The 15,000-nt window shown below is 39.0% G+C and overlaps 1 protein-coding gene across 1 annotated transcript in view; it reads left to right on the forward strand.

Annotated features, from left to right (window-relative positions):
• Positions 1–14,703, forward strand: part of LOC138059737 (putative E3 ubiquitin-protein ligase UNKL) — a 20,896-nt gene extending 6,193 nt beyond the window's left edge. Inside the window, exons 6-13 of the mRNA XM_068905343.1 lie at positions 51–135; positions 280–329; positions 2,876–3,091; positions 3,600–3,677; positions 5,872–6,255; positions 7,514–7,840; positions 9,498–9,659; positions 14,153–14,703. Coding sequence (XP_068761444.1) covers positions 51–135; positions 280–329; positions 2,876–3,091; positions 3,600–3,677; positions 5,872–6,255; positions 7,514–7,840; positions 9,498–9,659; positions 14,153–14,329 — 1,479 coding nt within the window. The 3' untranslated portion in view covers positions 14,330–14,703. The remainder of the gene's footprint in view (positions 1–50; positions 136–279; positions 330–2,875; positions 3,092–3,599; positions 3,678–5,871; positions 6,256–7,513; positions 7,841–9,497; positions 9,660–14,152) is intronic.
• Positions 14,704–15,000: the final 297 nt, after the last annotated feature.

Below are 15,000 nucleotides of genomic sequence, written 5' to 3' on the forward strand. Positions count from 1 at the left end.
TGCTATCAGTATGGCAATTGTTAAGTGAAATGTGTCTTTCCTTGTAACAGATATACAAGTCTACAAAATGTAATGATATGCAACAGACGGGTTATTGTCCTAGGGGACCGTTCTGTGCTTTTGCTCATGTGGATCGTAAGTATAAATATTGATTTGTATTCATGGAACTCTCTTTCTGCTGCATTGGAGTGATGTTTTGGAATGAAGGTAGTCAGATTGAGTTCAGGAAAAATGGTAAACAAGAAAACAGGTTGTTAATTTGGTGATTTGTCCACACAGAAGACTCAGTTACAACAAGAGAAGCAAATGGGGAACATAGTTTTAGTCAGGTATGGTACTGACATTTTCTTCAGGTCAACAAGGGCCTTCAGGGCTTCTATTAATGGTCATTACTGTATTTACCCTTGTATAAGTCGACCTTTTATGGCCTCAAAAGAAGCTCCAAAAATCGCCCTAGACTTATACACGGGTCAAAGATTGAGAGCTGAGTTCCAGCTAAATAATTTATTCAAAATTAACATAATAATGTTGTCTTGGGCATAGCGAACACAGTGGACAAAAGACTTCAAAATGAATACTAAGCAATTCCAGTTGAAATGAAAAAGGATTTGTCCAACTCTAAATGTTGAAGATACTAACTAGCACACATATTGAATAGACACTGGGAATTTTCGTTTCCCAACAGCGGAAAGCTCAAAAAGGCATATCTTGTTTCTTTGAATAGAAGACAATCATTCAACTGCTTAGTAACCTAGTGCAATACCTCATGTTTGCGTGCAAGTATCCTCTCTCGTGTTGCCTGCAAATGCTGGTTGATTGTTTTTTATTCTTTATACAAACCCGGCTGATTTTTTTGTTTATCGTGTGAGATATTATAAATCAAGGACCAATTAAACTTTGCACATTTCGCATCATTTTTGAAGTCATTTTCAAAGATTGACTTCTGCTTCTGTGATGTTGTGCTTATCCTCTAAAGCCCTTTATCCCTGAACAACGAAACAGGTAAGTTTGAGGTTTACATGTTCAACTTTCTTAGAACTTTTTCGAAACTCAAGGACAAAATGCCTGCATATGCAACAACTGCTGAAACACAAAAGGGGATTTAAAAAAATCACCAGCCTTTTTAGGAGAACTGCAAGTAAATAATTCATCATCCAAATCATTCATGATACCACACTTGCCAGGAATGTGCTTTTAATCATCTGTAAAGTGAAATCTTTCAATTTCTCTGAAATACATAAATGGGGCAGTTCCTTTGTAGGTTCTGTTTGTCCTCCACTTAATTTGAATGGCTGCATTCCCTCAGCCATCCATTTCTTGGTAAAAGTAAAGAATCTGATCCCACCAACGCGTCGGCCAACATGAGGGTCGACTGTCGGTCAACTGTCGGCCAACGCATTCGCCACTGTTTAATCTTATAACGTATAAGATGCGTCAGTGGTGTGTTCCCATTACGACAAGTGTTATTAGAACCCAGTTTTCACTCTGGCAAACGCGTTGCCCGAGACTTTATCTTTATCAGCTATTTATAGATATTATTACAGGGCTTCTAAGAGGGTGCGAATAAAATTTAGACATGCGTAAGATTTTTTTGGCAGTAATCCATTCCAATGGATTTAGGCAACAATTTAGGCAAGGCATCTTTTTCTGACAGTGCATGGGTGCTTACATACTTCTTTTTGAGCACCTTCTTAAGGGTTTGTTAACTCTCTGCTGCAGCCTTGTATTACACCTTGAAATGCCAAATTCATGTTCAGGTGTTAAGGGTTTCCACTCTCCTCTGCAAAATGGACAATAATTATTTTAAACTTATCAGATACGTTATAACTTTAATTGATTAAAGTGGTACTATGATCAAGAAAGCAAATCTTTTTTTCTTTGAATTTTAAAACTATGTTAACTTAATACCAAGTGACCCAAGTTTTAGGCCTCATTTCAAAAAAGGCACTTGTTTATTTTAACTGGAATTTTCCTATTTAATGGTCCACCATTACTAACTTTAAAATCTTGAGAGAGCTGGGTCGAGGAGAAAATGACGTGTTAGTTTAAGAATGCAAAGTGTTTCTACATGTACACAACTGGCTTAATATGCAGCACAGGAGTTTTGGGCTTTCAGATTTGAAAACTCATGTTTTGCATATTATATAATAAATTGCATTTACACCCTGAAATCTTAAGCTATTGAGTAAATGACGTCACTTTTTCCTAGATCCAACCCTCTGAGGTCAAGTCGGTCAGTTTTGAACATGGGTAATGGCGGGCTGTGAAATTCAAAATTTACACTCAAAGTAAACAGCCTTTGGATAAAAATAAAAGCTCAAAATTTTACATGGCAGGTGTTGAGCAAACACACTTTCAAAATCTGATGGCAAAAGAAAGTAATTTTTTAATCATAGTACCACTTTAATGTTTAGTCGTGATAAGTCTGACTATGATTGATTGATTGATTAAGTCTATTGATTGAGACTGATGTTTTGAGTATTTGTTATTTTGTTTTTATGGTGAGGTGGCCTCTTCAAAAAAATACATGCGTTCTTTTTCAGTTTGTTATTCACCTTGAGAAAGCTTTATTGTTTGAATTGCATGTACTTTTCAAGCAAAACCTAGAAAAGAGCTTTAGTTTTTACTTTGTGATCTATTAGCTCACAAAATGGATACGTTCTCCTCTAAATTTTCCAATCAACCAAACTAGTGCACCATGTATATGTACGTATTTGAAGTGAAACACTTACAATAATTTTTTTTTAATTCACATACAGTTTAAGCAAAGGTCAAACCCACCATCCCCTCTCCCAAACATGAAGAAAGTAATTTGGAATAATTTGGAATCAGGGCATTACTGTACCTAAGTTACAAGTCTGTTGTATTTTCACAGTTTTATTCAATGCCTCCATCACCCCTCAGTCCTGTTGATAATGGTGCTGTTGTGATGCCTTCTGTGACACAGTCTCTGAGCAAATCAGCTCGATCTATGTCCACATCATCAGGTGGTTCATACTCTAGTGAGCCGTCTACTCCGTCTAGTTTGTATCCAAAAGCCCCTGGTTCAGAACGTTCTGAGCGCAGTGGAAGTCGAGAGGATGAACACCAAGTGAGTGGGAAAGAGAACTTTTTCATTTCTGGCAACATTCCAGATAACTTTCAGAGGGGCTCACCCTGCGAGCAGAGCCTCCTTTTGTCTTTTTCTTTACTGAAGAGGAGAAAAGTAGGCTCTGCTCGAATCGCATCAACTCTTTGAAACTGCCGCAGCCCGAACTTCTGGACTAGTCAATCTTGTTTTCTCTCGTCAAACCGGTTTTTCCAGTGCGAGCGTCCGTTTAGTGACAAAACCGATGGTTATAATTGAGCCCGCTGTACCATGAAAAACCAAGATGGCGGCAAGATCTGGCATATTAGACTTGGGTTCGAGACTGTATCCTGGCAACATGCAGCGCATATTCAATAAAGATCTTACTCGATTCATGCAGAGCCTTTCTCAAGAACGCCAAAATCGAGCAAGCAAAAGAAAGGCTCTGCTTGCAGGGTGAGAGGGGCTGTACCTGCAGATTACCTGCTTACCTACTTATCATTTAAATCCTTTTTTTTTTTCCTTTTTGAAGGCATACATAAGAAAACAGATATTACAGATTGAAAATGACCCAACATTAGATGATACTGAAAAAGCCAGAAGGAAACAGGTACGCAAGGGCCATTAGCTTGAACTGGTCTTCGATCCTTGTTTTGTTTTTTTAATATGACCAATCCATGTTGAACCAGTTTGTCATTCAGACTGTTGTGATTTGATATAGAAAGAATTTTGTGCTCTAGCACATTGTTTAAAATCTTATTTCCATAAAAAATTTTAAAGAATTTTGTAGAGGTATCCAAGTTTTGGTTAATGTACTTCAAAGTTGTTGTGCAATAGTGGTGAACCATAACTGATTTTATTCTAACACATCCTGGAGGTCAGAGGTGCCTAAAATTTCTATTGTTATGAGAGAAAAAGGCCAGCATTACCACAAAACACTTTTTTTTTAATAAAACACAGTTTGCAATAAAATGCATTTTTTAAACACTTTTATTGAGGTTGAAACAAAATTACATGTAATTTAAATGTTCTCTGGGAGATCCTTTAAGAGTTTAAATTAATTTTATTAAAGAGCAGACAGAACATAATCCCAGCGGCATTGTCACCCAATTTTATCTCCCAAAAACCCACATGGCCCAGAACCATCAAATTTAGAGGCCATCCCCTAAAAAGGTCGGGCCCTTTCGCAAGTTACAATTTTTTGCCTCTAAATGTTCCTGCCATCCATGTTTTATCTTCCAAGCATTTTCAAATACAAGTTGCTCTTTTTTGCTACATGCCGATAACAAAGTGGAATTGTCTTCTACCAGTGGATTGGCTTTTGTGGAATTGGCTTCTTGTACCTCCAACCTCGGTACTTTAGGGCTTGAAGAGAACAATGTCAAGCTTGCTTCGCTGCGATATCATTGAGCATTTCCTTTTGAATGGATCCCAAATTGAATATTCTTTTGGTTAAAAAGAGTCGTTCTAACCATGAACTATGAACACGTGTATTCCAAACATTTGTGCACCTGTTAGGGTGCACAGTGTTGATTCCTGTGCGCCGATTTCCAGGTTTTGCGCACGAGTTCCACAAGGATGCAGCCTGGTGAGAAGACTGTCCCAGTGTAATAAAACCTTGATACTAGTGTCACTATAAATCTGGTTCTGCTTGCAAGTGTGCAACTGATCACAAAATATAGCAAAGTTTTAGTTTTTAGAAAGTGCCAAAAGGTTATATTTAAAACCATATCCAATCAGACCCACTACACGGTCCTAAACAAAAAAATACTTTTTTCAAAGAACAAAGTATATGATTCAGCTATGACTCTTTTTTTAAGAGTGGGGGGGCAGACTACGTGGCAGATTAACGAAGAAATATGTATTAAGGAACTTTCATTGCACGCAATGCAATATATGATCATCGTATCACTCTGTAACCCATCTTACCGGGTTATTTACATAGTTTTATAAGTCTCCCGTTATTGTTAAGAAAAGGTGTTAAATAATTATGTTAAAACACCATTGTAGAGACTGTTTACTGATTTTAATTGAAATCATTGTCCTTAACAACAGTTTGAATCTGAACACCTATTCTACTGTTGCACTTAACCCTGTCATTGGGTCATGGAATATGCACTTTGGACATATTGACCATGATATTGTGACTTTAAAAAATGAAATGCTGTTAACTTTAAAGGAAATTATCAAAAAATCATTCAAACAAAGTGTTGGCTACCTGTAGCCTCATGTTTTGGAGCTTTGAAAGTCCATACAAAATGGGGTTCTAAGGATTATCTTAATTAAATGTATTTTGAGCAAAGGTCACAAAGGCATTATAATGCTATTTGGATATCACCAAGTCTATGGATGTAGCAAGGGTTTCTTTGGGGGAACATGCAAGATAATTTTTCAATGTTCTGGCAATGTGATAAGTAGGGTAAGACAGGGTTCTCCTTATCAGGCTTTAACTGGTAAAATGTACCGCTTGTAAGAGCACTTATTACCGCCTGCAAATGCTCAGAAGTCGCTTATCCTTTGCAGAATGTCCAACATTAACCAATTGCTTTACAGGTTTGAAAAGGTGCCATACCTGTTGCGCTAAAACCTAGGGAGAACCCTGGTGAGAACTCATTTTTCTCACGGCCAAAACATTGAAAATCAACGAAATTCTTACAACGTAGGCACAGTATCAGTTGTATCACTCTTTGGGTATTTGAATTAGTCTGATAGAGGACCATGTGGTTAAACAATTGAACTGAGAGATTTTTGTTTCCATAGTCAGCCTCATGTGGATTAATTAACTCTTATTCTGTTCATTGCAGAACATCCTCAGTACGAGACAAGCATTTTCTATTACTTCTGCGTCATCATCCAACTTTCCAACAGTATCAGCCAATGCTCCTCCATTTTACCCTGCGGCAGATACAGTGGAGTCGGTAGTAGAGAGTGCTCTAGATGACCTTAACCTTGATGATTTTGATGTTTCTGAACTAGAGAAAAGGCTTGACAATGCATCACCGGTATCATCAACACTAGGGGATCCCTTATCAGCACTTAACATAACCCCAATGTGCTCAGCACCCGTGTCCATCCCTGGTGCACCTGAAGACGCTTCATCCCAAGCATTTACACAGTCACCCACGTCACCATTAGGACAGTTTTCCTCTTCATATGGATCAACGTCACAGTTAATGTCTGGGCAAAAGGTTATTTTCTAAACTTTGTGAGGGGTCATGGGTAGGACTATAATGGCAAAAAATCTTAAGAAACACAAACAAGACAGAAGAACAGAGATGTTTTCTTGCAAAGTTGCATGCTGTAGTTTTGAAGCCTAAGACCTTTTTTGCACATTGGACATGATTCAAAGTAAACTAATAGTCTTGGATAAAACCCCATCATTTTCTTTCTAACTTTCTGGTAACTCTTGGGACAGAGTTTCTGCCAGAGTCTCACCTCTGTAAGTTACCGGTTATAATTAAGTAGCCTCATAATGTCAAGTCTACTTTTGAGCCAAGTGGCGCATTAGGCCGGAGCTTATCCTGTTTTCTTTGGCATGAAGGTGGGATGCTACAATAGTCCATCACAGGGCAACTCCCAGCATTAAATTTGCCAGTACCCATTTATACACCTGGGTGGACAGAGGCACCATGAGAGTAAAGTGTCTTGCCGAGAAGGCAACACAATGTCGCCGGCCACTAACCATCTGATATGAATTTTCTGTCATTGGGGTTTCCTAAAATTTCTGGGGGACCATGCTCCTGGATCTCCTACAAGATGACAGGTTAAGCCTGTTGTATAGGTCCCTCACACCCACATCCACTTAAAACTCAGGATTTTGTGATGATGACTTTCATTCTTAGACTATGACAGTCATCAAACCTTAGGGTTGGAAGTGGAAGATCTCTAGTGTTGGAATGGCCACAACATTTTACTGGGTGTGCTTAATTTAGATATTTTCACTAAACCTGGTTGTCTTTAGCTTGCGAACGCAGACATATTTCTGGTGGTCTGCATTCGCAGGCTAGGTTGTCATAAAATCTGGAAAAAAATTAGTCAATAGGATTGATAGTATACGTTTTACCACTTTGCAAGGGTACAGAATAGAAAACAAAGCCTCACTTGTACAAGGAACTGTTACGTTTTGAGGGTAATGTGAAGTGCTATATTCTACCCATGTAAACCATGTGAGTGTTAGCCCTACTAATGGAATTGGGCCCACTCAAGGACAGAGGAAAGCTCTGACCAGGGTGGGAATTGAACCCGCAACGTTCAGGTTAGATCACTGCTCCTCTACCGACTGAGCTACAATTCCCACCCTGGTCAGAGTTTTCTTACGTCCTTGTGTGGGCCCAATTCTATTAGTAGGGCTAACGCTCACATGGTTTACATGGGTAGAATATAGCACTTCACATTACCCTCAAATAGTAAAGCCTCACTTGGTTTAATATATTTTGTTAATTGCAGGGTTCCAATCCATACCGTGCCAGTTCATTAGTAAGAGGCAGCTTGCATTCTAGTGTTTTTGACCCAATTTCCACGCAGCTTCACTCTCCTAAGTCACTTGGCTCTCCACAGATGGCATCTCCATTGGGACTTGCTAATAACAGCAGTGAAATTCAAAGACTCAGTGAGGATCTTATGGCTGCCAAGACCAAGCTAGCTTCATGGGAAGACTCATGGGTGCAAGCTAAGCAAGCTTGTGATGCTTGGAAAAAAGAGGCTGAAGAATCAGTCAAGAAAGCAAAGGAAGCAGAACAGGAAAAATTAGCGGCTGTTGTAAAAAAGGAAGAGGTAACCTTTGCATTAATGAAATCTGAGAGTGATGGGTCTGATTTACTTCAACTGCTCTAGCACAAGCACAAAAAATTGAAGGCAAATTTTGGTATTAATGATCGATTTTGTTTAAGCAAAAGGACCTAGAATGATTAAAACACTACTCAGTCTGTGTACCATATATTTATATAATCATACCCTTATATTATATTGAGGTAATACAAGGGTTCATTCATCCAATCATGATTTTCAACTATTTATTTATGTCTGTGCCCACTCCAGAGCAATCATGTTAGTGCGGCCATGTTTGCGACAGTCTAACCCTTTTTGCTGATTCTTCCCTGTCTCATCTATTCCCTTCCTATTTTTTCGTGTTTTTTTCTGCCCTCTTCTCCTGGATTCCACAGTTGTGGAGGTCATCACGAATAATCAGGTATAAAGTAAACTTCATACCTGTCGTTTTGCAAACAGTGACTGAAGTCACCCACAGGAGTAGCCAAGTGTATAGTGCTTATCTGCATTTGCCAGGGTCACTGGTGTGAACCAGTCTTCTTGGCATAAAACACAAGTATGGATTTTTTGACAGTCTGTGCATGTAGTCATATCAGCGAAATGACTTGTCTCATTCAGGCATTGAAGGGAACCTGCATTTCTACAACGGAATAACTTTAAACCCCAGGATAAAATGATAAGGTGTGACATTTTTCAAAGATAACCCTGATATCTTAAATAAAAGAACTTCAGAATCACTTATTTTTGCTTTTGAATTTTCCAAATGCTGCCATCTTGAATTATTAAGACGTGTTACGGTTGCCCTCTTGTTAATAAGCAAATCATGATAAGGCCACGGTACCACGTCCCAATTGCTCAAGATGAAAGTGCCTGTGAAATTTGAATTTAAAATAAGTGATGCAAGCATTTCTACGGGTTTATGCTTTTCTGTATCAAGAACTGCAGCATAGTCATTGTATAGTTAAGGGGGTCCTGTGACCCACCCCAACCTTAGCCTCTTCCAGTCTCCCAGATAGTTGGGAAAATGAAAACTGCTGTGCGTGAAATGCGAGTGGGGGCTTGGGTCAACCCAACCCCCACTCATTTTTCGCACGCATTTTTTTCACTTTCCTGACTATCTGGGAGTCTGGAACAGGCTACCCCACTCCAAACTTTTTAAGGGAAAAAATGATGATCTAGAGTGCATTATGTGAGCCATTGAAGTGGTGAGATACTTGCAAGTGATGGAAAATTTATGAATTCTTTGCCCGGCGTGAACTGCAGCGTTTCTATTGTAGTTAGGGAAGTGGTCAAAACAAGTGTACTCAAAGAGGACCCACCTTGTGTAAGGGGAGGGGTGGTATACAAGACACCATCTGCCTGATGAACCCCATGAACAAAAATTATTGACCTGAATACTGGAAATGAGGCATTAATAATCTAACTGCATGAAGCCTGCATCGATAGGAAGTCAGCACAGCGAGGTTTGAATCTTTTCGTCAGTGTTTAATTTTGATAGAGAAGGGGTTATATAACCAGGAGACCATCTTTTAAGGTGGGAGGGATGGGATACAAGAAGATACCACCATCTTTTTCGATGTATGGTGGGTCTTGTCCGTGTAAAATTGTTTTGACTATTTCCCTATAGGGGTTAAGTTACTAACTGCATATTATCTTTCCATAGGCTGAATCTCAACTGAACATCTTAAGACAGGAAATTGAGGACATAAAAAGTAATTCTCATCTACATACCCTTAGCGCATTGGAAGATATTAAGGACTTACCACTATTAAAAATAAGACAGATCCAACGACAGCTTAGCTCGGATTTAGAAAAATTAAATCAGGTAAGTATGCCGTCGTCGGTTGTTCACCCGTTACTACACTTTGTCAAGGTTTCTTGACTATAACATTAGGGAGCTTAAAGTGCACCTGTGACCAAAAAAATCAATTCATATTTTTCTTTGGATTTCAAAACTATATTAACAAAACACTAAGTGACCCGCGTTTTAAGCCTTGATTTCAAAAAGACACCTCTTTATTTTAAATGTAATTTTCCTATTTAATGGTCCGCCATTACTAACATTATGTTCTTGAGAGAGCTGGATCGAGGAGAAAATGACGTCAAAGGCTCACTAGTTTAAGAATGCAATACGTGTGTACGCCGCAGAATTAATATGCAGCACGGGGGTTTCGGGCTTTCAGACTTTAAAACTCACGCTTTGCATTTATAATAAGCTGCGTTCACACGCTGAAAGTTTAAGCTAGTGAGCCTCTGATGTCACTTTTCCCTGGATCCAACCTTCTGAGGTCCAATCGGTCAGTTTTGAACGTGAGTAATGGCGGACCGTGAAATCCAAAACTTACACTCAAAGTAAACGGCCTTTGGATAAAAATCAAAGCTCAAAATTTTGCCAGTCAGGTGTTAAGCAAACACACTTCAAAATCTGTAGGAAAAAAGGAAGTGGTTTTTTTTATCACAGGGGCACTTTAAGCACCCACGTTTTTGAGAGGCGAACGGCAACCGGAAGAGAACATTTCGCGTGCCAGGACAGTGGTGTCTCCCAGATTTTTATACCAATAATCTCTAACGGAGAAAAGATACGTAGCAATTTAAGTGTGGTTGTGTGAAGACAAGTTACAAGGGAAAACACCTCACTTCCGGTTGCCGTCCACCTCTCAAAAACGCACATGCTTAAGCTCCCTATTGTGTGACAGAGACGCACCTTAACAATTAACAGAAGTGTCAATAATGAATTGCTCAGGTGGCCCCTAATCATTTGCTGCTCCCTCCCCTCGAAAACGTTTGCGACGTGTTGTTGGTATGCTCTCATCATTCTGTAGTCAGGTATGTAACTGCTTCTGTAAGCAGTTGCATACCTGACGAAGTTGTTAATCTTGTTCCTGGACTTTTAAAACTTGTTTTAAAATCGAAGACGGGCGTAAATGTCTCACTTTTTATGGTCACCATTTAGTTTCCCAAGTATTTTGGGAAGTGGATAAACCCCTCTTACTTATTGAAACATGTTTTTACGGGGTATTTTTATCCCACCATATTCCGAAAAAGCCTTCATAAGCAAAAAAATGTTAAATCATTTTTCAAATTAGGGACTCGTGTGTAGTGTGTGGTGTTCGGAAATATAGGCTAGAACGCGCCAAAGCAATAGTTCACTCTCGAGATTTGCGTTTTCGTGAGCGATTTCCCGTGGAGGTGTTTGCTTTTGATTCTCTGGTGTTTGCATCGTTCATTGACAGACAGACCTGCCAATTAGGTCAAACTCGTGTCCTTCCCTGCTTCCCAACTGTGTGGCTTCATAGCTCAGTTTGTAGTGCATTGCACCGGCACAGGGCATGGGCTCGAATCCCACTGAAGCGGCCTGAATTTGTCAGTAGAGAATAGGGAGCTTTAGCAACGACGACGGGAACGGCAACGAGAACGTCATGTAAAAACATAAATTCACGTTATTACGATCACTTCGCGACTATTCCAAGCCTTTTAATATGACAAAGGTGTTTGAATCCCTTAGGAATGAAACCGTTGCGAGCGGCGCTTAATTTAGGGGAGAAAAAGGAAAATTTATCTCCAGGTGCTGACGTTCTCCATAACACTTCAAACTTGGTAATTTCACGTTGTTGCTTTGCTGACGACGGCAAAGAAATGGACAAAAATGAAAAACGCACGTGCAGGGCGTGCAAAGCTATTGTTTTTGCCCACTAAATATGCAAATTTGTGACGTTCTCCTTGCCGTCGCCGTTGTCGTTGCTAAAGCTCCCTAATTTAAGATCTACGACGGCGACGGTCGACGAAAACGTCACCTCAAAATATAACTTGGTTTGGCTAAATTCCCTAATTTAAGAAACGGCGATGGCTACGACTGCGACATCGCCGCAAAACAGTAACATCATTGGTTAAAAGAGCATAAATAATCGTGCTGCACGTGCAGCACGGATTTTAGCAAGTATGTTTGCGTTCCTCTGCATGACGACGACGAGAAATCATCAAATTTGAGGTTTTGACGACGATGTAAGCATGCAACAGAGAATCTTTCATTCTCTGTTTTCACTCTGAAACCGCTCGAACCAATTTATTTTTGGGATTCTTCGCCCATATTGTAGGACGTGAACGAGACTGAATAATCGCGAAAGACTTATGGTAGAGCCAAGTTATATTTTGAGGTGACGTTTTCGTCGACCGTCGCCTTCGTAGATCTTAAATTCTCTAGTTGTCTAATGTGACGGTTGCGTCCTGTTAACGAAGTGCGAGGATCACTTCAATCTTTCATGTATAATCCGCGCTTCAAATATTCATTTTTTTTCCTTCCCTGCTGCATGTTCACCTTATTAAAACTGAAGAATACATTGCCGTATCTCTTGTTGCTACTAAATATATACTGGTCATGTCAATTTCGTTTTATCAGAAGTTGCATGAATGGTACAGTAATACTCCGCGTGTAAGAACCTTCCATTTTAAAATTTAGCCTAAAAAAGTTCTTATATAAATGGTAATTAATTAACAGAGATTTAGGCTATCAAAGTTCTTGAAAATGGTATTATTTTCTAAAGAAAGAAAACACGTCGTGGATAGTCGAATTTAGTGGTATTCGGCCTTCGTCCCTATGCAGCAGCCAGTTTTTCCCCGTGGCATATATAAGTTTGAATCAAATTTAAATACAGAATTCTAAAAATTCACATTTAAAAAAATGAATATAATAAGTAAATCGATTCATTGTTGTACTGTGCAAACTAAAACTCTCTTAAAAGCAAGAGCAAGTAAGCTACAGATAGTTATAACGTGGTTCGCACTGTTTTCTTTTAGTTCAAGTAGTTCAGATATTCATAATCATTCAACAGACTCGTTCAAATGCTGATTTGTAGGAGACAAACAAATGAACAATATTAACTACTTAATACCCGAGAGTGAGGTCGTTACAGCAAAATCTCTAACTGAGGCGTTGCTGTATTGACCGACCTGTAACGACCGAACGGTCGAGGTTATTAAGGGTGCGTTTTTTTGGGAAATTCTTGAATCCAAAAACGAATCTTGCGTTTTTTTGGCGAAATGCAAAAATTGATCATGAATCCGAAGTATTCACACTCGAGGAGGATACTTCGGATTAAATCTAAATCCGGATTTTTGAGATTCATCACTTCGGCGTTTTTTTTGGGAAAGGATTTGAAAAAATTATTTTTGACAAGCGGTTTTCTGTGCAAAATGATACACAACAGCTGCCGTACGTGACATGTTAGGTTGAAACGCGGTAGCTCCTGGGAATAGTTATTACCAGACTTCTCAGCGTTGACATTTTGAGCGACTTTAAATGGCCCTCGTAAACGACAGCGGTCGCTGCCAATGCTTTTTCGACCGTTTCAACCTAGTTTGATGTCGTTTGAAAAAGTTGATCAACCAAACCAACCGAAAACGGTTTTTTTCTGAATAGAACACGAAAAAACCCAACCAACCCAACCAACTAAAAACGGTTGATCCCAATAGAGCACGACCTAAATGTTAATTTATCTTATTTGCCAAAGTCCACACATTTTTTTAGATTTTAGAAAATAAGAACCAGTTTCAAATTTGAGGGTCGACAGGTTATTGTTTGGAGGGCGTCTAAATGACAAATTTTAGGCTAACAGGTTGTTTTAGAATCTCTGTTGTGACATATAGATTCTTTTCACTCGAAAATTATAATGAATGCTGTTGTATAAAGTATTTCCATAGCACACTTAATTTTTTTTGTCGGATTCGCTCCTTTCACCTACAAGTTAGCTTCATTATGGACGATTTAACCTGTAGGCGACTTGACTTGTGGGTGAAGCGACCAGATACCATCTGTTACCATTGAGACTGTCTAATCGGCGTGGGTAACCCTTTTTTTAATCAACGACTGGAAATTCTCGAAACAGACAAGACCTATTAAAGACCTAAGAAAAATTGGACCGAGCACTGAGTGAGCTAATATATACAGCTATTTCGAGAAAGTTTGTCAAGAATAAAGTGCATGCGACAATCCCGAAAGGTAATATGGGATATGATCAATACACTGTTGCTAACGACTGTGGCTGTCGAACCTACTTTTGTTACTTTCCTTCAGCACTCGCAAACATATATCAGTGGCCTCCCCTACGATTCTTTTTAATTTCTTTGAAAAACAGTGCACTTAAAATCACCCATAATATCTTTCAGGATTGTCGCGTGCACTTTTTCCGACAACCTTTCTCAAAATAGCTGTATATATTTTTATCTTCAAACAAACACGACCCACCACCAACCCACGACCCACCCACTCGATTTAGCCTCACCCGCTACCATTTCTCAACTTTTGCGTTGTTTCTTTTCTAGGTGATGTACAGAAGAATAGCCCTAGTTTGCAGTCTTTGTGAAGAACAACAGAGATGTGTAATGACAGCACCATGTCTACATTGCACAATGTGCGAGACATGTGCTTCTCAAAGAGTAGATTGTCCTCTATGTCGAGTACAAATCTCACAAAAAACCTTGATAAATATACCTATTTGAGGACGTAATATATTGCAGTTAGGCAGCGTTTAGCCTGTTTTGAATTACCTTTTAGGACTTCATATGTTTAAAAATCTACAAATTTAGCTTTTAAGGTATAATTATTATTAATGCATATATTATTCAAAGAAAATTTCTTAGGGATCATGAATTCTTGTTTCATCTTCAAATTATTATTAATTATTATTAATATTATTTCATTTTCGGTAATGAATTTATTGCGAACTTGGAGCGTTTTGTGCTGGGTGTACATTTAGTGTATTTATCAGCACTTCTTATTCTAACGATTAGAGAATAAATGTCAAAAGGTATGTTGTTTATGGCAATGACAAGCTGAAGAAAGCAAATTAAACAGCTGTCAGTTTAGGACGAAATGTCTCATTCCTTGATGCATTTAAACGTCGTGCCATTGCCGTTGCCGTCCCGAACTCAATTCATCGTTCTGAGCAATTGTTCGTGCCACTATACCGTGTAGCACGACAGAGCTGCCATGGTTTTGCTACACGGCGTTGACGCGGCGTTGGTTTCAAACGTCGTGCTTATGCTGTGCCCAGCTAAGGTCGTAAATTATAAAGGTACGTCAATTCATATCAAAAGTTGTGCTAACCCCGTTTTCTACGATTAGCGCATGCTAATTGCATCAAATGTCTAAAAAGATGTCAGCCATCAGA

Source organism: Montipora capricornis, chromosome 8, assembly GCF_036669925.1.
Source record: "Montipora capricornis isolate CH-2021 chromosome 8, ASM3666992v2, whole genome shotgun sequence".
Lineage (NCBI taxonomy): Eukaryota > Metazoa > Cnidaria > Anthozoa > Scleractinia > Acroporidae > Montipora > Montipora capricornis.